This window comes from Danio rerio, chromosome 12 (genome assembly GCF_049306965.1).
Source record: "Danio rerio strain Tuebingen ecotype United States chromosome 12, GRCz12tu, whole genome shotgun sequence".
Classification (NCBI taxonomy): domain Eukaryota; kingdom Metazoa; phylum Chordata; class Actinopteri; order Cypriniformes; family Danionidae; genus Danio; species Danio rerio.
The window spans coordinates 28,632,352-28,655,554 of NC_133187.1; the positions used below are offsets into that span (position 1 = coordinate 28,632,352).

The following is a 23,203-nucleotide window of genomic DNA, read 5'->3' on the forward strand; positions in this document are numbered from 1 at the left end:
TTACTCCATTTAAGTTGAAGTAATGAGGTATTTAAGTAACTCATTACCATCAATACTGAGTTTAAAACTCTTTTTAAATGAGTAGAATGAACTTTCAGTAAATTTAGAGTTAACTACACTCATTTCATTTGGTATTGTTGACTGTTGGGTTTTACAGTGTACTGTACTTTTGATATTAAAAGTAGAAATAAGTGTAAGACAATTAAACTAACATTCGTTTAACCCTGTTACATTAGCATTATCTCTTCTAAAAATCCTGTAAATAATATTTTAAACAGTGCATTTCTTGCATCTTCTGTAAACAGATATTTTAATGTAAATAATCATTTTAATGTAATGGAAAATATGCCGTCTCAAGGCTTTTCTGGCACAGCCTCCAATCATCGTCAATTTAGTGCAAACGTTCAATGTGTAGGTACATTTTTTGAGAGGCGCGCATGTATGCGACCGCACAAAGGCTGCGCCGGACCATACGTGTGCGTTCAACGCAGCTGTAAAAATCAGAGTGGGGTCACATGACTCCAGACACGGTAAAAAAAGAAATAAAAAAAATTGACTTGGAAAAATTAGATTGATTATAGGTTCTGAATGTCGTTTTCGATTATTTTTCAATTAATTGCCAAGCCCTATCGCCTCAAAGCAAGAAGGTTACTTGTTCGAGACCCGGCTAGGGCAGTTGGCATTTCTGTGTGGAGTTTGCATGTTCTCCTTGTTTGCGTGAGTTTCCCCTGGGTGCTCCCTCAAGTCCAAAGACATGTGCTATAGGTGAATTGTGTGTGAATGAGTGGATGGGTGTTTCCCAATACTGGGTTGCAGCTGGAAGGGCATCCGCTGCATAGAACATATGCTGGAATAGTCGGTGGTTCATTCCGCTGTGGTGACCCCTGATAAATAAGGCACTAAGCCAAAGGAACATGAATGAATGTCGCTGTGGTGACCCCTGATGAATAAGACACTAAGCCAAAGCAACATGAATGAATGAATAATATGCTGTAACAACATCTTGATTTATTGTTTTGTTTACATTAGATTGTAACTTGTCAGAAAAATATGCATCAATAAAAGTTACACATTGCTTTGTACGCATAAAAAAGCCAATTCAGCATTTCATTCGGCTTTATCACAAATGTTACATTTTTCCCCATTGCATCTTTCTAGATGTTTACCGGTGTTGACATTCGCTGGACTGAAAAGCCTTTCACAATGTGACTAATACACACACATCATAGTACGACCTAACATCCTACTTATACAATCCCTTCTCCAGGGAGTTCAGATGGACAAGGACACACACACACACAGGTCTCCAGGGGGCTGTGAATAGAGATGCATTACGAGTCTCCCCTCAAATCATAACGCATCAAACCCTGCCGAGCTGCTCAGAAGCTCAGAGAACAGAGATCTCATGCTGCCTCCCAGCATCCCTGACATTTCATACATCACTTTGATAGATCACCTTATCAGTGCAGCCGCTCGCCGGCATAAGAGCTGTATTCATAAGGCCTACGAGCTGATAAAAGTATACGGCATATTCATCATTATCTTCTTAGCATTGTTTTGATGCGATAAGGGCTGAAAGCATTAAATGAGGATGCATTACTTCTAGCTGTAATTTTGCTTTCTGATGCAACAGGGATGCAAAAAAGGAACGGTGACGGCTGAAGGTGTGTTGATGCTGCTTTTGTGCTGGAAGAGACTGTCGTGTTTATGCTGTGGATCAATCAGGAGATATTGCAGGTTGTTGCCTATTATGGATGCAATATGGGGATGATGGGATTGGATGTGACGAGCGTGAAGTAAGATTAAAGAAATGAAAAACAGCTTTTCGTTTTTAGCTCCTTTATAAACAGGAGGTGAGGGTAAGAGAAACAGTCTGGCTGCTGATGAGACGCCCCTTGCTTATTCTTTGATATGTTCATAAGGCAGAGCAGAAAACACAATGTTAGTTTTTTGTTTGTTCTTGGGGAAAAAAAATCCCTATAACCTGACAAATATCATACCTGACTCTGGGATTACTCGAAACTTTATAAACTGACAAAATACCTTGTTTTGTCAATCAGAAAACTTTGCACTTTCTCAGCAGTCTTTCTTGCAGTGATGTATTAAGAAACTGAAATGTTTCTCCTTTTAAGTTCTAAAACAATTTCCCAGGTGCTGCAGACAATGGTGTAAAACAACCCTGTTCACATGGATGTAGAATGAAAATGAATTAAAAAGCTGTATTATACATGTCAGAACAGTAGTAGCTGGTCAGCCAATGCTCTTTTAAATGTCAAATAGTTGCTCCCACTGTAAAAAGTTATAAGCTCACTTAAAAAAATTGAGTGAAAAAACACACTCACAGCAATTCGTAACTTTTTGATTAAGTGCAGAGATGCTCAAACTAGGGCCCAAAGTTGGCCCATGGTAACCTTTGATTTGGCGCACCATCCCATCCCATCTCTTGAGAAAAGAGGGAGAATGATATGGATGCTTTACAGTGCTTTCACTCCAAAAACGGCGAGAGCGTCAAAGTAGTTGGAAGTCATTCAATTTCAATGGGAGCCGGTGTGATAAGTGACGGGGAGCAGCGCAGTGTGTCTTTGCAGTTGTGGTCTTCGAGGAGAGTTGAAATCAAGTCAACTCCATGTTAATAAGCTGTCACACGGTTCGGCGGCAAGCAATCGCAATGTTGAAGGCTAGCTATTGGTAGAAGGCCAGAGAACACAATCACTGTGTTTCCGACCACAGTTGTTCCAAAGAGTTCGATTATTGCAGTTGGCACATTTCCAGCTATTTACAATGTTTTCATACAGTGAAATGCATATAAAAAAGTTACTGGCGGGTTACTCATGTTCATTAATGTTATTTATATTTTGTTCTTTTAAAAAAATGGGAATCTCATGCTAACTATAACGATTTCTGAATATTTCTGTCATAAGGACACATATTGGGTGGGTGGAGCAAAGCCACACCACATATAACAACTTAATATTCCATTGTTAAATGAATTTGATAAAAAGTGTGCAACATTTTCTTGCTAGAAAGCATGTTTTATGTGGAAATGTAACTGATATGCTGTAACGGCCTCTTTAAATATGAGTTCAGTGTAGTGAACTTTGACACTGTCACTGCCTTTGGTGTGAACGCAGTCTCAATTCAAACTGAATTCCTGGAGGGCCGCAGCTCTGCACAGTTTTGCTTCAACCCTAATCAAACACAGCTGATCAAACTAATCAAGACTACTAGACACTATTAAGCAGGTGTGAGTTGGAGGTGGTTGGAGCTGAACAATGCCGAGCTGCGGCCTTCCAGGAATTGAGTTTGAGACTATTGTTTTAGAGACTAGAAATGACATTTCTAATGTAATGTAACTTTTTGTTTGTTTGTTTTATTGCTAAGTTACAAAAAGCTAATGAAAATTAAATGTTTCAGTTTTTTTTAATGTAAATACTGTTTAACTGTAAATACAGATATATCAGTGAGCAAATGAAGGCAGAGGCAGATTCTGCTTGACTAATGTATTCAGCATAGAACACTACTGTGCTATAAATGTTATTGTTTATGCTTTTACTGTAATAAGTAACTATTTATTTTTAAAATGTTATAAAATACGTTAGGAAATAACCCAAATTGGGTACAATATAGACTTACCCAAACAATGTGCTAAATTTGGTCCTATTAATTTGATTTTTTTTAAAAGAGCTCTTGGGTTAGTCCCTATTACTCCCAGAATTGGAATGAAATAACTCCACATTTTTTAGAGTGTATGGCCACATTAATGTAATATAATTTGGGCCCATGGGTCTCAATGATATTTAGTTTTTGGCTCTCCACATGAAAATTTTGGACAGCCCTGATTTACTGGCTTATTTGTATGAATTTGTACAATCTCAATTTAGTAAGATTTGTTCCTTTACACATGGCGATTGGGTTTGGGGGCAGGCTTGGGTTCCACACCTCCTTTTTAAAATCGGACATTTTCATGGGACAGAACTCGTACGAATTAGCCACTAAACTGACAAAACATGAAATAGTTAAGTTTCTTCATGAGATCTAGCTGGATTAAACCTGTTGCCTTAAAAGCTAAAAGTTCACTTAAATGAGTAGACACATTGTTACCTTGAACTATTAACAATTTTTTTTTAATAGATGTCCAATAGACATCTTATTGTAGACAGCATGGATAAAACAAGGCTAAACTCGGGCTGTTAGTGAAAATCCACATCTAAGAACAGCCCAAAACTAGACTAGTCGTCAAATAGACAGACTTTATCTGTGTAGTCATTCATTTCTGTTTATTTGATTAATTCAAAGTTTTGGCCTATTCTTAGACGACTATTAGATTTTTACTGACAGTCTCGTTTTAGCCAAGATGACTATGTTTAGACGTCTTTTAGACATCTATAGGCATCTTTTAACAACAACAAAATGCTTAATAGTTTTTAAGGCAACAGGTTTAATCACTTTTTAAGTAGTCAACTAATCACTTTAAAGCAATGGGTTTACTCACTTTTTTTCATCTATAAACTTTTTTTACAGTGTAGATTTATATCAGCCTATAGACTGAGCAGATAACACGCTAAACGCACCTTCGGTTACAGGAACAATCCTCTTGGATCAACCTTAAGGTTAAGTGGCTCGCTCAACAGCACAAAGCTGTCCGTTCATGGAATCATTCCTTGGGGATTTAAGCCTTTTTGTTACGAGCCCAGTTCCTACTACTACATTACACCACAATCTACTGAATACATGGTCCTAAAAAAAAGACCAGTAGGACTATATTGTGTAAACAGTTCAAAACAAACTTTAGCTTTAAGGCTAGCTGTAGACATGCATAAAAACAAAGGAAAGAGAGAGAGAGACTCTAGTGACGATGCTAGCCCTTAAGAGTACTCCCAAGTCATATTATTAAAAACAATACATGTATCAGCACAACAGGCGCACAAAATTACCCCCCACACAAGCCAATTACGAGCACTCATATTCTCAGGTGCACTAAAGAAACCTTAACAGGTGCACACAAACACACGAGCTCATCCCTGAAGAACACGCCACTTAAGTTGTCAGGCTCCGATCGGAGTCTTTCGGACAGGTGTACACACAAACATAATATCCCCAAAGAGTAAAAGAGTGGAGAAGGGGGGACGAAGTCTTAATTTCCTGTGAGATGTGGCAGTGACCTTCCCACCATGCCTACACACACACACACACACACACACACACACACACACACACGTCGGGATAGATGATTGTATTAGATGAGGTCATACACCTCACACACCTGTTCATATGACTCACACTGACAAGAGATCTGCAGAGAAGTGTTTATCTCCAGAGAATCTATTTCATACACACTCTATTAGATGAGATCAACACAACACAGTGACATACAGGAGAAAAAATGAGACTGATAGGAAGCATTCGCGCACACACACACACATTGTGAAATGTGTGCTAGTGGGTTCAGACAACACAATACTTGTGAATGATCCTAACTGGCTGCTGCTATTCTAGGGAGGCGTCACTTTTCTGAGCTGTGTGTAAGGCTGGCCACTTGACGATTTTAAGCCTGTTTTATTTTCTGTTCGCGCCACTCAATGATCAAATCGGCATAGACCAAGTTTTGGCTTGTCACAATCAAATTTTGTGGAAACATTGTGTTTATAATTATGATTATGTATTATTGTTCTCAATCAATAAAAGTCAGAGCTCCCTAGATCCCAAATCATAAAATCATAAATATCAAACTTTGTTGTTTGGGTTGCCTCTGTGGAGATTCCTGCTTTAGCAATTAGCTAAAATTTAGCAAGTTTTAAAAGTTTCATAGTTGGAATATGGCAGCCACAAGCCTTAAAAAATATTATTATCAAGGTAATAGTACAATGCTCAGCATAATTGAGCACACCCCATTTTGAAAGTGACTTTTTTTTATCAATTTCTCAGTGAATATAGGCAAGGTATTTTGGTGCATTTAAACAAAACAGATTTATTAAACAGATAAATTTGTTAAAATAATATTTTCTGCAACAAACATATTTAGAAATTGACAGATAACGCAATTTAACTCAAGCAAAATATTGCAAAAATAAATTACAACTTACAAAATTTCAACAAAAAAATATATATTTTTTCCTTCTCTTGATTTTTTTTTTCTTTTTTTTAATTTGTATTTAATATTTTTCTATAATATACATTTGGGTGTACTAGTTTTTGGACGGTTATCATAAGTTATTTTGTTAGATAAGCTCCAGATTTGGCTTCAGTAATGACTTATCTAATGTATATGCACAAATATAATATTGTATTGCTTCTTATTAAAAAATTGTAAAGAGTGTACTTCTATCTGCTGAGCACTGTATATGTCAGACCTGGGCATTTTACGGCCCCTGGGCCACATGCGGCTCGCTGGACTTATTTAATCGGCCCGAGTTAAGTATTAATTTAATTTAAATTCAAACACAAACAGGGCCTTGCAATGTGCAGGCCTGATACTGCAAGTCAACAGAAGGAGACTTTCACATATAGCGTTTTTTGCACACTCAGTTTTGTTATTTCAAATGGACTTCAGTGCACCTATTCAGCCCGACAAAGGCTAGAATTCTGTCACTGAACATAAAAATAATAAATGAATGAATGTAAGAATGAAAATTTTTTAAAAATTAAAAAAAAAAATGAACAAAGGTAAAGCAATCAAACAAATAACCCTGTGGCATTTATATGAAGTTGATATTTTGATGCTGGTCTTTAAAACACTTTTTGTGTAAAATTTTTCACACTATAGAGTTTTTATGAATGTTTAATGAATAGTTTCACTAAATGTTTTTTTTTTTAAACAAATTATTGTATTTATCTGGCCCTCTAAAACCGCCCCATAGTCTAATGTGGCCCCTTGGAAAAATAATTTCCCACCCCTGGTGTATGCAAAGTCCATATCACAGTAAAGTAATTTTACAGTATGTGCCAAGCATTTGTGTGCAGACCGATCAGATGGGTAGGTGAAACCTCTCCAGTTGGTGCTGTTAGGTTTTTCTTTAGGATTTAACAAGCTTAGAAAAATATCTATTACCTGTTTATTCATTATGGTCATAACATAAATAAATATATATTTTTAAAGCGCTGATAAAATTGCCTTTTGCAAGTTAATTATATCATAAGAAATATCATTATCGCAACAACAAAAACTGTATCACATATCACGTTTTTCCCAGTATCTTCCAGTCCTAACATGCATTATCGATGAAGAAAAGTTCAGTCATTAATTTCCTTTCTTTTCGGCTTAGATAAATGGCTTTATTAATTAGGGGTCACCAAAGCGGAATGAACCGCCAACTTATTCAGCATATGTTTTACGCAGCGGATGCCCTTCCAGCCACAACCCAACACTGGGAAACACCCATACACACTTGCATTTACACACATACACTTCGACCAATTTAGCTTACCCAATTCACCTGTACTGCACATCTTTTGGACTGTGGGGAAAACCGAAGCACCCGGAGGAAACCTAAGCCAACACGGGGAGAATATGCACATGGAAATGCCAACTGACCCAGCCGGGCTCGAACCAACCTTCATAATGTGAGGCAATCCTGCTACAAACAGTGCCACCATGATGCTCAAAAGTATAAGTACGATTGCCTTCGTGCCGTACAAAATTTAAAAAACGATGACTCTGACAATCCATATTTATAATCTAGCCAAATCATTTAGTCTTAGCATTCGAAGGATTATGCTGTTAAAAATAAGAAGAACAAGTGGAGGATTCGTAAATGATGACAGAAATGTACAGAAAATACAACTTTTATTCGACATCAGTATGAACTTTATATATTCAATTGATAATAGTAATGATAACAACAACAATAAAAATTATACAGTGCTTTATTAAGCACCATATGCACCTACACTTATGATATTTAACATATCAGTATCACTTTTACTTCATTTTGTACTGTAGATGACAGCACCCGTGTTTGTGTGTCTGAGAATGACAGAAATGAAGCAGAGAAAACTTCCAAGAAGGTAGAGCCTCGCTTATTACCACTAACTAAATGTAATATAGTTGTTTTAGCTTAATTTTGTTCAGAATTAAGTTAGACCTGTTTGATTTTGTTTGAAGTATAGTACAGCCCTGACTTTACTATTGTTATACTATTATAATATTCTTATTATTATATAGATCAAAAGCCTATTATATCAATTAACATAAATAAACATGTGCGTATTTGAAATTGACACATATGACTTCAATCTTCAAGTGTTGCGAGGGGGGTTTTATTTTGGCAATGCCTACGTGTCTCTCACCAGCACCATCCAAACACCTTTAGGATATTTTAGTCCCCAGACCAGTGCTGTTGACACCCATCCGCTCTAACACTTGTTCCTCCATCACACCTCTCCATCACAGCAGACAAACGCTCCACCTACACACACTGACATGCAAAAAGACAAGGATTCCTCCACATCTCGTCTTCCTCTCGGAGGAGAATGGGTCATATGCAAATGCACGTCTCCGCATGGGCAGTAGTTTCCCACAGGCAGCAGGAGAAAGAGTGTTCCCTCCCTCTCTGCACTCTTTCAATAGTTCTTTTCTTCTGCCGCTAAGCCCCTCTATGGCCGATAGTGGCCTGCTGCATAGGTAGCAAAACCCCTTTTCTCCCCCTCGCTGAAGCTTTAAAACACAATAGCTCACTTAAGCATGCGCGCACACACACACACGCAAATACACACAAACCCAGCAATAAAGTACAACCAAAAAGGGGGTTCATGAAACCTGGGCTCTTTTAGAGAGAATGAAAATGAGGGAGAGATGAAGGAGAGAGAAATAAAGAGAAGGTTTTTCTTTGGGAGTAATGCTTCCTCTCTTTCCTCCGTGAGACCAGTGACCGGGCTGATCATTAATCCCGTTTGTAAAAGCACAGAGATGTTTGGAGTGCTGTTTGCCGAGAGCCAAATTTGGACAGGGCCGCAGGAATTAAGCAGCACCTGAAATGAACCGTGTATAGATCTCAGCTTTTTGCAAGCTGAAGGATCATTCAGAACACAATGAAAATTAAGAAAAAAAATCTAATTAAATATAAAAATATTATAATTTTTCATTGTGATTTGGAACATAATTTACCAAGGCAGTATTAGCAGGTCTATCAATGTCAAAAGAATAAAGCTTTAAATATTAATTCATAAATTTAGTTCCCACTCTACATTATTTCCAAATAAAATTCCAAATTTAATCAGAAATGCTAAATTTTTGGGGTTAGAAAGTTTTCTTTTTTATTCTTTTTTTATTTATTTTAATTAGGAGTGCTCCGATCAGAATTTTTGCAGCCGATACCAAGTATCGGTTTCGTGTCTTGGTGTTCAGCCGATATCGAGTACCGATTCTAATGCTTCAAGCTTTATAATGCATTTACAATGCATAAAGCACATTTTTCCTCTAAGTATGACACTTAAGTGAAGATCTCACCTTACCTAAGGAAATAAACTAAGGATACTGCATATAATCCCTTAAACACATCTCTTATAACCAATCAGGGGTGCATTTCCGAAAACCATCGTTAGCCAGCTAACGTCGCAAGTTCCTTTGTTACAAACAGTTTGTTGATTTGACCTTTCCTAAATTCATTGTTCCAATGAACATTCGCAAACTGCGTAGCAAACTTACACCTCTAGAGCTGTAGTAGAAACATAAAGTGTAGTGTTTATTCCCAGTTATCTCCTTATGCCCTATTCCTTTAGGACATTCTAACATTTAAACTTGGAATTATTTTTAAAAAAGCACTAAAGTCATCACTCTTAGGTGTAATTTGCTTAATTCTAATATTAAACCTCTTAGGTGTAAATTGCTACTTAATAATAATAATCATCATCATCATCATCGTCAATTATATTACTATTAAGTAATAATTTTTCATGTCCTAATAAATAATGAATATTAAATTTAATTTCTTAATAAGTATTATTTATCTATTATGATTTATATATGATATTAGGATACGTGTTAGCTTTTGTAAGGTTTTTTATGTTTTAGAATAGAATATGCATGCCATTTACATATATTTCAATTAATATGGAATACGAGTGCATGTTTTTACCAAAATTAATATTGGATTTTTGTTTTTTAAATGTGCGTGGGGTTTTGTGGGGTTTTTCTCTAAAAAAGTTGTAACTCCACCCCGTTGAGAGCATCATTATGGCCGTTTTACATTATAACAAACATGGTTCAAACTATGGATCTGCAACAGAGAAACTATGGGCATTATACTAGTTCAGCCACGAGTTACCTCGTTGTTTGGGAAAATCACCCTAGGAGTGGACGTCAGTGTCAGCAGTAGCTCTACAGAAATTAACTGATTGCACAGATCAAAATTACAAACAATGCAAACATTGCAAATGATGGAACGAGAATTCAACATGTCTCAATCAATAATGAGTTTGGAGCGAATATTTGATCCATAAGAAGTTAAAATGCACACTTACAAATCTAATACCTCTGTACTAAAATAAAATAGGCTTTTAAACTACGGTTGATTGCAATAAGTATATTACAAGAAGTTTTCTGATCTATTCAATTTACCTAACTAGTGTACTGTATGTGTGTTTTTTAGAACATCACTGGGTAACACTTTATTTTGATGGTTCATTTGAGTATTAGTAGACTGTGTGCTTAATATCAGTTGATACTGCTGCTAAACAGACATTCAACTGACTATAAGAAACTTTGCAAGACATGTCAACTTACAATAATCCTAACTCTAACCCCAACTCTCCAACTCAAACTACTGGATTGCAACAATTGCATGTGTGTCTTCCTCTGAATGTTAACGCGCAAACAAACACTGAGATTGGCCAGATCAGCGAGTACCGATAGAGTCATTAAATGCGATTAATCATTCGATACCAATCTCTGGTTGATCGATCAAAGCATCCCTGATTTTAATGAAAACTTTTCTTCTGCAAGGACACGTTCAATTAAACAACTGTGACAGTAAAGGCAGGAAAAGTTCTGCATGCCATCTCATGTCGCATGTTGACATGTTGTATTTACTAAAACCTGAATGGCCATTACTTTTACCTTTAATGGAGTCCCATTTCCTTTTCTTTCCTTTTCATTCACACAATCAACAAAACAAAAGGCCCCAATTTCCTTCTTCAGCCCTTCTAAAGAAAACGAGCGAGAGCATACAATGCAAAAGAAAACACAAACTGGAGCTCAGTCAAACAGAAATGCAGCGCCACGCTCTGTCTACAAACCCAGCAAGCATTTTTTGTTGTTAAAAGATGTCTAATAGACGTCTAATAGGCGTCTAAACAAAGTCATATAGGCTAAAACAAGGCTAAACTTGGGCTGTCAGTGAAAACCTAATAGACGTCTGAAAATAGGTCATCAAATAAACTGAAATGAATGACTACACCAATAAAGTCTAGTTTTGGGCTATTCTTAGATGTCTATTAGATTTTCACTGACAGCCCAAGTTTAGCCTTGTTTTAGCCGAGCTGACTAAGTTTAGATGTCTATTAGATCTCTATTAAACACAAAATTGTTTGCTGGGAAGTTTTTACCCACATACAGTGTTTTCCATGTGCTTAAACACACATTTGCACTGGCCCTTGACAAGAAGGAAGCCATGTTTGTTATGCAAAGCACAGGAAGGGAGAGAAGAAGAGCCATCTCGCCAGTTTACAACAGTCCTTCACTGTCACCTCAGCAGGCCTCCGAAACACTGACCCCCATCTTCAACAAATCCCTCCCCCATGTGACCTCCACACGGGGGGCAAGCTGAAAGGGAATGGGGGCTAAGACGAAAAAAACAAGGACTGCTTCTGAGCTTTGTTACCTAGAGATCTATTCACAGAGTGTGTATTTGTGTGTGTGTGTGTGTGTGTGCGTGTAGGGGACTTTAACACACAGCCAATTTGTTACGCTGGACGCCTCACAATGGCTCAGGGGGGGAAAGTGAAGTCATACTTGAGGCAATGCATGGGTGCCCATGGCAGAGGTCACTAAACATCGTCCTGCTACTGTGTCTTAGGGAAAGGGTCAAAGGAGGAGAGGAGAAGAGGACAGTCAATTCACTTTTGGAGGAAATCAAGGCAGGGATGATGGATAAATAAAAATTTCCTCTTCGGCTAAACCAGAGAGAGATCCTAAATGTTAGCAGATGGCCTTTAAAATGCCCTAGGAGCACATCCTGCAGAAAAGCACACCTCCTCACTCACATATACCTGCAGAAAAACAAATACATGCAACAAAATACTGCAACTATAAAGCATCACTTAATGTGCATGAGTAAGAGAAAAACAAGCGTGTGTGTTTATTGCCTTAAACCCTAGAAAGTCTGGTACAGGGTGTGGAAATTGCCCGGTGCAGTAATTAAAGTTTTATCAGCCAAATAAATTCCGCTACACCCATTTTATCACGGAGCTGGCAGTAGCCTGACGCTGGCCATAGCTCTCCGAAGCTAACGATAGTAAACAAGCTAAATATTTCTCATCATTCACTGGGTGTGCCATTTCGAGTATAAGCGCAGTCAAGTAAAACTTTGCGGGTTCTGCTCATTTCAGAGGTGTAAATCCTTCCCCTAAAACGTCTCGGTGTAAAAACACAGCCTTGCTAAAGTTCTTTTGAAACGTAACCTCCATTTTAGAAAGCCACTACAAAGCACAGCACGCCCAACAGCCGCTGCCATGTTTATTATCTTAGCCATGCTAATACCGGTCAGCCACATTCCTCTATTCCCAAACTGGGAGGTTTCAGATTGCCCTCCAGTACTCTTGGAGGGAGCCAAAGGAGGAAGGGACAGAAAGAGAGCTGCCCTGTGAACAACACCTGTCGTCTTACCAAGTATAAGCACCTCCACGTTTACAGCTCATGCTCCTGATAGTCTTTATGTCATGTGCTGCGAGAACCCCAAATGTTTGGGAATAATTCCCACGTCCAAAGGTGAAAAAAGACACACACTGGCACAGTTGAAGCATCTTCTAAAAAGGTTTGAAGAATCGTATTTCTTTTCCACAACAATGCTTCACATTCTGGAGTCTCGGCCAGGCAAATTAGCCATAATTATTCCACAGAATGAACAGTAGTTATGTTTCCATCCGAAGATGCGCATTAAATGTATGCGCAAAAATGGAAATGTCGCATAAAACACGTGCAAATAAAGCAACATTTCCATCCAACGAGTCAAAGAGAACAAAATCATCACTTCCTGATTTACTGGCGCCAAATATCAAAAGTAAAAATGGAATAATTTACTGCAGTAGGTGAAGCTGCATGAATCTTTTCTTTATTTAATAAATTACTTGCGGCTAAGAAACAAATGTCAACACACAATGAACAGGTACTGGCGTTTGAAGGGGTGAGACACGGAGCACAGACAATCTTGACAATTCTGGAGGTAATTAATAATAATATAACAACACTAATGTTTTAGAATGACCGAAACAGCAAATGCTTTACAATGTGGTCAGCCACTTGGTTTGTCCATTCACACGTTTTCATAATCACATGATCTTTTATAACAAAATCACATGACTTTTTTTAATGCACATACTGGAATTTGCGTTTCCATTGAAGTTTATGCGCATTTCTTTTTATCGAATAAAACGTTTGTCCTACTCAGTTATGTGCATATGGTATTTATGTGCATTTTCAAAATTGATGCGCATCTTGGTGTTTACATCAACGTTTTTTTATGCATATGTCCAAAATTCGTATAAAAATAGGAGGATGGAAACATAGTTACTGATATAATACTTGGTGTGTTGTACTCTATAAACAGGCTGAAAAAGAACATTGTGCCTTCAGCACCTCTGTTTTGTTGTCTCCAGTACCGGGACTGATTCAACCATGGTTTCATCCTTCATTTTTTAGATGAATTAGAAGTGAAATGCTTCATTCAATTGTTTTCTCCAGGGGCAGATTTAACCAATAAGCAAAGTTAGCGGCCGCTAAGGGCCCCAGTAAATCTAAGGGGCCCAAAATAAATACCGAAAAGTATAAATAATACTATAAATTATATATAACATTGTTTTCTATCATATTTTATATGTTGTGGTCAAATTTGTTTTGTAATTTGAACGTAATTATTTAATCTGCACAAATGTGTCCCCCACCTTCAAGCAGTCAAATCAGTAAAGATTTAGTTTTAAAAACGAAATTGTTCATTTATTTTGTTTAGTTGTGAATTCAACATAAGAAATCACAAAATTTTAAAAGTTTTACAAGGTGCTTTACATGTTATTATTATTTTGCATAAACAAAATGAAGAGAATGAGATCAAATGATATACAGTAAGAAAAAACTGCTAAATAATAATATTAAAAAAATGAAAGTACAAAAGGTGCATTTTAGAACTGTTGGGCCCCTTGGCTAGAATTGCTTACAGGGCCCCAAAATCCCTAAATTCACTCCTGGTTATATCACATACCATGTACCTCAGGATTATATTTTTGAAGTTGCTGTACAGAGCCATACAGTGCAATGTAACTACAATGCTGTAGAAATATTTAACAGTGGAACTGGTGTTGAACACCTTTTTGCTGTGGATATGCACAGAACGATTCCCGAAAAGACACAAACAGGAAACCCATACTGGAACTGTATGGGTGAAATAGGGTTTTGAGAATACACACGTCCTTAGTGACATACTTGAGATACTCTCTGTCAGCATTTAGAGCAGTTGGTGATATAAGCAAGGTGTGCTTTAAAAAAAGATTAATTAAGGCTGTACTGCACAGCCACACAGCTTTCAGGATGTTTAGACACAGTTCACCTTCCTCACATACTACAGATAACTTCACCTGAGACTGCCTAAAGTACTCTGAAAGTCTGTTGACTATTTAGCATTCCACTCCAAGACGGAGAGTTCAAATCAGTGGGTTGTTCCCTGGGCCTCAAGTTTACTGTGTTTATAACAGTCCAGTACATTTAGAGAATTGATGTTTTATCTATTCATTCAGGCAAGTCAACAAGGTTAAAAGCGAGAGAGATTTAATGAATTTTCTAGCTTGTAAAACATTCTTCACCTGGCCAACAGCTCATCTCGAGGTTAACACTCTGCCTTCAGCCAAAGCAACAGGCACGTCACAAATTTTTCACCTGATAGTGAAGTGCTGCTGTCACATGCGAGCAGAGTCTGGTAAAAAAATCAGCACCAGGGGAGAAAAGTTCACCTCCCCCACAGCGACTATGTGCAGAAACCACAATAACACTTACAAAAGTTACAGATATGAGTACACTGAAATCTGACTCATAAATGAGTCAGGAAGATTTTCATTATTAGCCAAATATATATATATATATAATAATTGTCAGGATGGTTTTAATATTGCATGTTTACTTGGATGATACTAATCCGTAAATGAAAGTCATATGAGCATAAAAATAAAATAAAAATATTTTACAGTTCTTAAACAACTACTGTTACCTTTATAAACTTTTAATAATCTTTAAAAATATATATTTACATAAACGTTAAATAGACTTTTTTTTATTATGATATCAGATTTGAATCAAATCTTTCAACATTCAAGCAGAAGAAAGTTATGATACTGAAGTTATGATACTTTGTTTTCAACTAAAAATAAATTCGGCCCTATCTTTTTTGTGTGTGTGTGTTTTGGACATAATTTACATGACAGCTGCATTTGAGGGGTCTTACATACATTTTGGTCTTAAATTATACAGGTATTGACTTAATTTAAGTTAATTACACAAATGTAATGTAGTGAATTATGAATTATGTTACTGCATGCATAGATAAGGCCACACGGAATCTGCACGCACAGAAATGCACAGATTTCTGCAAATTTTTAGCCCATCGTTGAGATGTATTTACACGTGTAAATGTGTGTAAATTTACATTTATTCAGTTTTTAAATTAATTTCACTAATATTATTGTGATATAATAATAGTAATATTAAAATGTTCTTATAATTTATTTACAATGCAGTTTGTAAAGTAATATTTTCTATCTTTTAGTAGATCTATTACATGAGAGACTTGCTTTGTTTACCAAGTAAGTTGATCTAATTGGATTCGCATTGTAAACATTAGATAAAAGTAAAAAATATATATATTTAGTTTTTAGTTATGATACTCATAAAATGATTCCACATAAATCCACAAATATTTTTCAAAATTCTCCACAGAAATAGCAATAGATATCTGCAGATTCTCTCTGGCCCTACTAATAGACAACCACTTCAACAAGAGATTACAAGAATGTGTTTGTGCTGCTCAAGATGCCATGCCATACAGTGACAGTATTAGTCCAGCATGCTATTATAATAATGAATGAAAATCATTTTATAGTGTTATTATCTGTATCAGAAGCTTTTAAAACTCAAAGTTAAACTTTTCCGTAGTCAGTACACTGTGTAAACGTGATTGTTTTGGAAATTATTAATTGACATATATATCCAGTTTGTTCACTTTTGCAGTTTCAAGCACATATATTTATGTGCATGTGTAACCACTCATCTCATTGCTGCAACTTGTTCCATCTGTGATTTATCAGCACTGCGATGCTGCCAACAATTAGGCCTATACTGATAAGAGCAACAAGCAACATCTCAAAAGACCTAAGGGAGATTTTTTTTAATTATGTGGGATTGTTAAGCCGGTAAAGGTTGTCTGAATTATAATTAGAGCAGAAGATGTTATATACAAACAGTACCGTTCACATTCTTTAGTAGAGGATTCAAACATCAAGGCCTCCTTGGCTGAATTAAAATAGTTGTAAAGTGAGTTGAAATAAAAACATTCAATTCATCTTGATTATAGTAATTAAAGCAAAGGTAAGTCTTGTAAACACAGAATGAATCTATCTAGAAGACAGTATGCCTCCAGTGAACATTTACTGTTGGCCTTTACACCAAACGGTGAAGCACTCAGGCGGCCACATTCCAATTATACACGGTCTGATCAACACTCCTCACGGGGGCGCGGAGGGGGAGGGGCGTATGCTAATGACGCAGGGACGCGCACTCTCAGGGAGCGTTGATCACGCACCGGGAGCGCTGATACTCGGCGGGTGCGCTCCTAGGTCAACCCGTGACTTCAGATAATTAACGGTCAGGATGCGTAGAGCTACAGCCTATGTTTAATTGCTCAACCTGTTTTTTTTTTTTTTTTTTTTTTTTTTTTTTTTTTTTTTTTGCTTTTTTGCTTTGTTTCTTAAACAAAAACATTTTGTTTTGAGCTTAAAATGATAACGCAAGCTTTATTAAACACACAAAGATAACGATTAACATAATCATGACATAATATGTCAACAATACCAATAAGTGGAGATGTTCAAGTACAAGTTGCTGACGCACGGTTCAGGTGCGTCTCTGCGTTCAGATACCTGCAGTGCGGTGAGCATTGCCAAACGCCCCATGACAAAGCACTTATTTCAATCCAACACGGCAGAAAAGCGCAACAAAATCACCCTCAAGCCTCATGGTGTAAAATCTTTTCAGGTTTAACCGTTTAAGAACACGCCTATGCTTTTATCGCTAGGTAAATGATCACGAACGATGCTCCAGAAACTGTACCGAGGATGCTCTTTGCTCAGGCTGTGCTTTAGGAGCAAGCGCTATAGAAAGCCGAATGATAACAGGCATCCATCCGTTCAACAGTTAAAAACAAACGACAACAGCTGAGAGTGAGAAGGCATGCGAAAAACACTACACAGACATCGTTGGTATACCTGCACAAGTTGACATTTGCTGCAACGCACGAGAAACGCCTCCCGTCTGCTTTCAAAACGAGACAATGTATCTCACAGAGTGAAAAACAACGACTCCTTCCTTGTCAGCAAGTTCAGGTAGCAAAAAACGAGCAAGATGGTCAGATGACATTTATGAAAAACCTAAGTGACATTTTTGTCCTCCTGTCCGATCAGGTAGACACATATTTACAGGTCGCTCACACACGCGCGTGCTGAGAGAACCGCTACATGGCGCGCGCATGGCGTCAGCCTGAGGAAAAGTCTCTTTCTTCACTAGCGTCTGCTTAAGCATCTTAAAAATTAACTATGCACTTGAATCGAAAAGGAGCGAGTTTGTTTGAATGAAAACGATGTTTTTAGTTAATGTTGCCTTATCTCACGCGCGCGCAAGAGGTGAAGCACGCCTCACGTTTCTCGTTATCGATTTCCTCAGTGAATTTAGTTAGGTTGACGTCTAAACCTCTGCTATGCACAAGATGCAAGGTAAATAGTCATATTTCAAGATCGCAAATCGCCAGTACAGTAGTAAGTTATCCACCACACAGAAAACTACACAGTTAAGGACGCTGCGTTACAAAGCGGATGCATAAAGTCCCCAAAACAAATAAAGTGTCAGTGCAGTAAGTCCAGCTGCAGCAGAGCGATTTATCAGGATTGTCTGCGCTGCTCGGGATGTATACGCATTCCTTATATAGGCTGCAGCAGTTGTTCTAGCAGCAGACAGCCCTTCAGATTCCTTTCCTTTTCTCCTCAGCGTTACCACCCAACTAGAAATGTGGCAGGCTGGCTGCACAAACAGGTTGCTTTAACTGGCATCGTGCTCCGAATCCCGCGGGGACGCCTATAGACTGGCAGGACTGTTGCATAAACACACCCTTATTTTGTGCTTTGTAAACTTCAAGAAGAAACTTTCCTGTCAAACATCACCGCGAACTGAATACATGCCCCCTTTTCTACTGCAGCGGCACCGGAGAGCAGCGTGCTGCTGTTATCAGGCACTTTCTGTTCAGCTGGATGACAAAAGTGCGACTTGTAGCTGTTGCGTAGGAAGTAAACAAGTCAAACTGTCACCTCGGCGATATAAACATGTTTATCCATCTCCATAAGCTAAAATGTTTACCATCAAAGGTTATTTTTAGGATTCTGCTAGCCGCTAGCTACCTGCTACCACACAGACAGCGGAACAGCCCCATTGCAGATACACTAAACAAAGTTTGCAGTTAACGAAAATAAAACAAAATCCTCCCGAACAAGCGGTCTGTTCTCAAACATGTATTTATGAAAGCGTTTCCCCACTTCAATCGCTCAGTCTGTTTCGTGTGAAACCAAATCCGCCGCATCGGACCAAACAGGTACATTTTGAGCGAGAAAATAAGTTTCAGTTCGGTCGAATCTAAAGAGGAAAAGCCAGCAGTGACGAGAAACAGACCCAATCCTAAGTATCTGTTTTGATCAGAAAGCTTAACAAAGTGAACTCGAGGCAAAGGGGAATAAAAGGGGAAACAAAAGCGAGAGTCACTTGTATGGGACTGGCTGCGAATAACGGTCCGCGCTCGCGCTCTGTACCGCTAGGCGGAGAGAGAGTCGCGAGCGCGGCAGGTATAACGGTACACCAGATAGGGGCTATAACACAGCGCTACTTTCCAGCACTTTGAAGGGCTCGAGAAGTTCTGCCAGCGGCCCGGAGTCCAGAGTTGAATGAAATCAGCCGTCGCCAATCAAAGCGAAGGGTTTTTACTCACCGTTTGTCCTCCTCGGGTTCGCCTGCTTTCTGCGCTTACACCTGGGGCCATCCGCCATGATCCTTTCGCTGTGTCTAAATGCTGCTGGAGAGTCACCTCCTCTCGCCCCCACACCTCCCCTCCCTCCCTTCTACTCCACCTCCCCTCCCTGCACCTGGTTTACGACACTCGGCTTTACGACATTACCTTCTGGCTCCTATACCTCTCTCTCTGGCGCTCAGACCCCCGTCTCTGGCCAACTCCCGCCCCTCACACCACGCGCTCCCCGTGGCGCTGCTGCCTGTCCGAAACGGTCACCGATCAACCTGTCCGTGAGCACGAACACTTCTTCGGTGTCTGTATTGATTGACAGCTCAGAGGAAGCAAGGTTGTTTGCATAAAACAGTCATTAAGTGCAACGGTAGATACGCAAACTGAACCTAGCGTCAAATTATGTATTATTTTACAGTGTGAGTGGGGGCGGGGAAAGTTTGACGCGTGCACCTGTTTATTGCGCGCGCACGCAAACACACACACACGCTGTCTCAATCTTGGCAACAACTGTTACTCATTCATGATAAACCACAAAACTACTTGTCATGAAACTTGCTTTGAGAAGCTTTTATCTTATTGTATGGTGGTCGCTGAGACTAGTCACTCTTATATGACTCGTATTTAAGGTATACTTTAATTAAAGTCATTATCTGTACATATATACAAAGTCTTGGCTACAAAAATATTTAAAAAAATATAATAAATATAATAACAGCCTATTGTTAAAAATATTTCTGTTTTTATTTTCTGTTTTTTTTTTTGTAAATTTATGCTATGAAGAATATAGCCGATATCTGCATAGCGTAAATGTACAAAAAATTATAACTTTTTGTATAATTTATTATACATTAGGCAAGGGTTAACAGCATAAAATAAATATTTTAAGGTAAATATAAAACAGGGACATGTTTTCCTATTTATATAAAATTTAGATAGATAATCCTATATTGATTATATTTAAAATATGATTATCTATCTGCACTTGATATGAGTAGGAAAACATTTACCTGTCTTATATTTATCTTAAAGTATATGTTTTATGCTGTTAACCCTTGCCTAATGTAGAACATTGATTTTAATGTGCATTCAAAAAGCTTTTGCTAAACAAAGACAGAAACAAATAATATGGAGGATAGAATGTTAAAAAGTAAAATAAATTAAATAGCAAATTAATCATAATGAATATAATAATTGCCTATTTTACGATATATTTCTTTTTTACATTGTAATGTAATACACTATAATTATAATTATAACTGTTTTATTCATTATAATAAGCATTATGTATTTCTATTTTATTGCTAATCTTTTAAAAAATGTTAAAAGTAAAATAAATTAAATTAAAGTTGGGGGACACGATATGTGTGAGCATGTGAAAGTGTATGGGTGTTTCCCAGTACTGGGTTGCAGCTGGAAGGGTATCCGCTGCGTACAACATATGCTGGATAATTTGGCGGTTCATTCCGCTGGGGCAACCTCTGAAGTATAAAGGAACTAAGCCAATAGAAAATGAATGACTGAATGAAATTAAAAGTTACACTAATTTAAGCCCATTAACAAAGGCTCGAATTAGGAATCACACAGTTCTGACATACTGCATATCAGTGGTGTAAAGTAACAAATTACAAATTCTCCAATTACTGTAACTGAGTGACTTTTCTCAGGAATTGCAATTTACTAAGTAGTTTTTAAAAATGTGTACTTTACTTTCCCTTGAGAACATTTTTTTTTTTTTTTTTTTTTTACTTTCCCTGTACATTTTTTTTATTCCACTATTTTCCTTTAAACTGCAGTCACTACTTTATTTCTTTCTTGTCTATGGTGATTGGCGAAAGTAGAAAAATCAGTCCTGTGATTCCTGTTCAATCAAATCACACATAGAAAGTAAATACCGTCCTACTGAACAACCTCAAGGCATGGGCACTTTATAAATGCAGCAAACCTTTTGAAAGCATTAAAAAAATGTCTAAAAAGATGTTCAAAATCTTTTCACGCTATGACCCAGAGACTGTTTATAGACTGCAAGTCACTGATGAGAAAATGAAGGATGTCGACTGTATGCTGACTGAAAGCACTAAATCACTTTAAACAATCACTAAATGGAACGAATGAAGAATGGATGGAAGGGCCGATTAAAGGAAGGACCGAACAACAAGGAATGAAAGGAAGGACCAAATGAATGAAGAAAGGATTCAAGGAAGGACTGAACAAACTAAGGAACGAAGAAAGGAAGGAAGGATTGACTGAACTAATGAAGGAAGGACCAAATGAATGAAAGAAAGGATTCAAGGAAGAACTAAACAGTTTAAGAAACGAATGAATGAATGAATGAAAGAAAGAACAAAAAACCAAATGAAGGAAGGAAAAAAGAATGAAGGAATGAATGAATAAGTGAACAAAGAAAGGGCCAAATAAATGAAGGAAGGATTTAAGGAAGGACTGTACAAACTAAGAAACAAAGAAGGAAAGGAAGGACAGGAGGAAGTAAGGAAGTACTGAACAATTGAAGAAAGGAAGGACCACATGAATGAAGGAAGGATTCAAGAACTGAACAACTAAATAATGAAGGAAGGATGGACTGAACTAATGAAGGAAGAAAGGACCAAATGAACGAAAGAAGCATTCAAGGAAGGACTTCCTAGAAGGACAAACTAGGGAACGAAAGAAGGAAAGACGAATGAATGAATGATCAAAGGACCAAATGAAGGAAGGAAAAAAGAATGAAGGAACAAATTAATGAATGAATGAGGGAACGAAGGAAGGGCCAAATGAATAAAGGGACAAACAAATGAATAAAGGAAGGACAGAACAAACAAACAATGGAAGGAAAGAAGGAATATAGGAAGATCACTAAATGCACTACAGTATGTTATGTTTACACATCCCTGGACAAACTGCATGTAAACGCATCAACTTTTCACAGTGTAACACTCACTACTTTTAAAAGGGCTACTTTTTACTCATACTTTCAGTGATATTTACAACACATACTTTTACTCTACTTGCACCACATTTTTGGGCAAGTTTTAATACTTTTACGCGAGTATGACTTTTCAGTACTCTTTCCACCACTGCTGCATATAGTATCCTTGTGACAATGAACCCTAGTTTCTCCTTCATTATAATCATATCACTTGAGTTTCATCAAAAACAGTTTTTTTTAATGACTGTTTCTGACAAGATCATGCAGACATCTTTGAATCTTTCATACGTTCGTCAGTTTTCCCCCTAAGTTTTGAATTATATATAAATGTTTTTATTTAGTTCATACTAAATTCAAAGGAACATAGTTTGAACTTCAAAGCAGTGCCATTCATTTATCAATTATTAAATATTATGTCACATGACTGATGCTATCGGTGCCTTACGCACTAAATAGAGCGCAGATATAATCGTAACAGAATATTTGATCTAAACAGCAGTGAAATAAGCATATGTAATGAACTTCACAGTTCGTCAGGATGCCAAAAACTTTGTCAGATTATTAAGTAACCGTGACAGTAGGTCTTACGCTATTTACCCCCTGTATACTGCCAGAATTGTATATACACTTCTTGATGTGCAGTAGAAGGGTCTGTGTATTGAGATATTAAACTATGAGGCAAATGTGCATCTGACTATGTACGCGATTGAGTAGGAAGGAGGAGGAATGCAGTGTGTGTCCCAAGGCACAGGGAGGATCATGGGACCCTCGCTGCAATGATTCAGTCCTCCACCCAAAGAAAGAGCTC

The 23,203-nt window shown here is 37.6% G+C and overlaps 1 protein-coding gene and 1 long non-coding RNA gene across 3 annotated transcripts in view; one reads left to right on the top strand and one right to left on the bottom strand.

Annotated features, from left to right (window-relative positions):
• The window catches only part of LOC141376810 (uncharacterized), a 100,661-nt gene extending 94,957 nt beyond the window's left edge, over positions 1–5,704 (top strand). The window contains exon 5 of the long non-coding RNA XR_012388033.1: positions 1,634–5,704. This is a non-coding gene — a long non-coding RNA (uncharacterized lncRNA). The remainder of the gene's footprint in view (positions 1–1,633) is intronic.
• zeb1b (zinc finger E-box binding homeobox 1b) overlaps positions 1–19,523 on the bottom strand; it is a 101,451-nt gene extending 81,928 nt beyond the window's left edge. The window contains exon 1 of one of the 2 annotated variants that reach the window (XM_021480009.3): positions 17,677–18,359. In XM_021480009.3, coding sequence (XP_021335684.1) covers positions 17,677–17,692 — 16 coding nt within the window. In that variant the 5' untranslated portion in view covers positions 17,693–18,359. 2 annotated transcript variants of the gene reach the window in all.
• Positions 19,524–23,203: the final 3,680 nt, after the last annotated feature.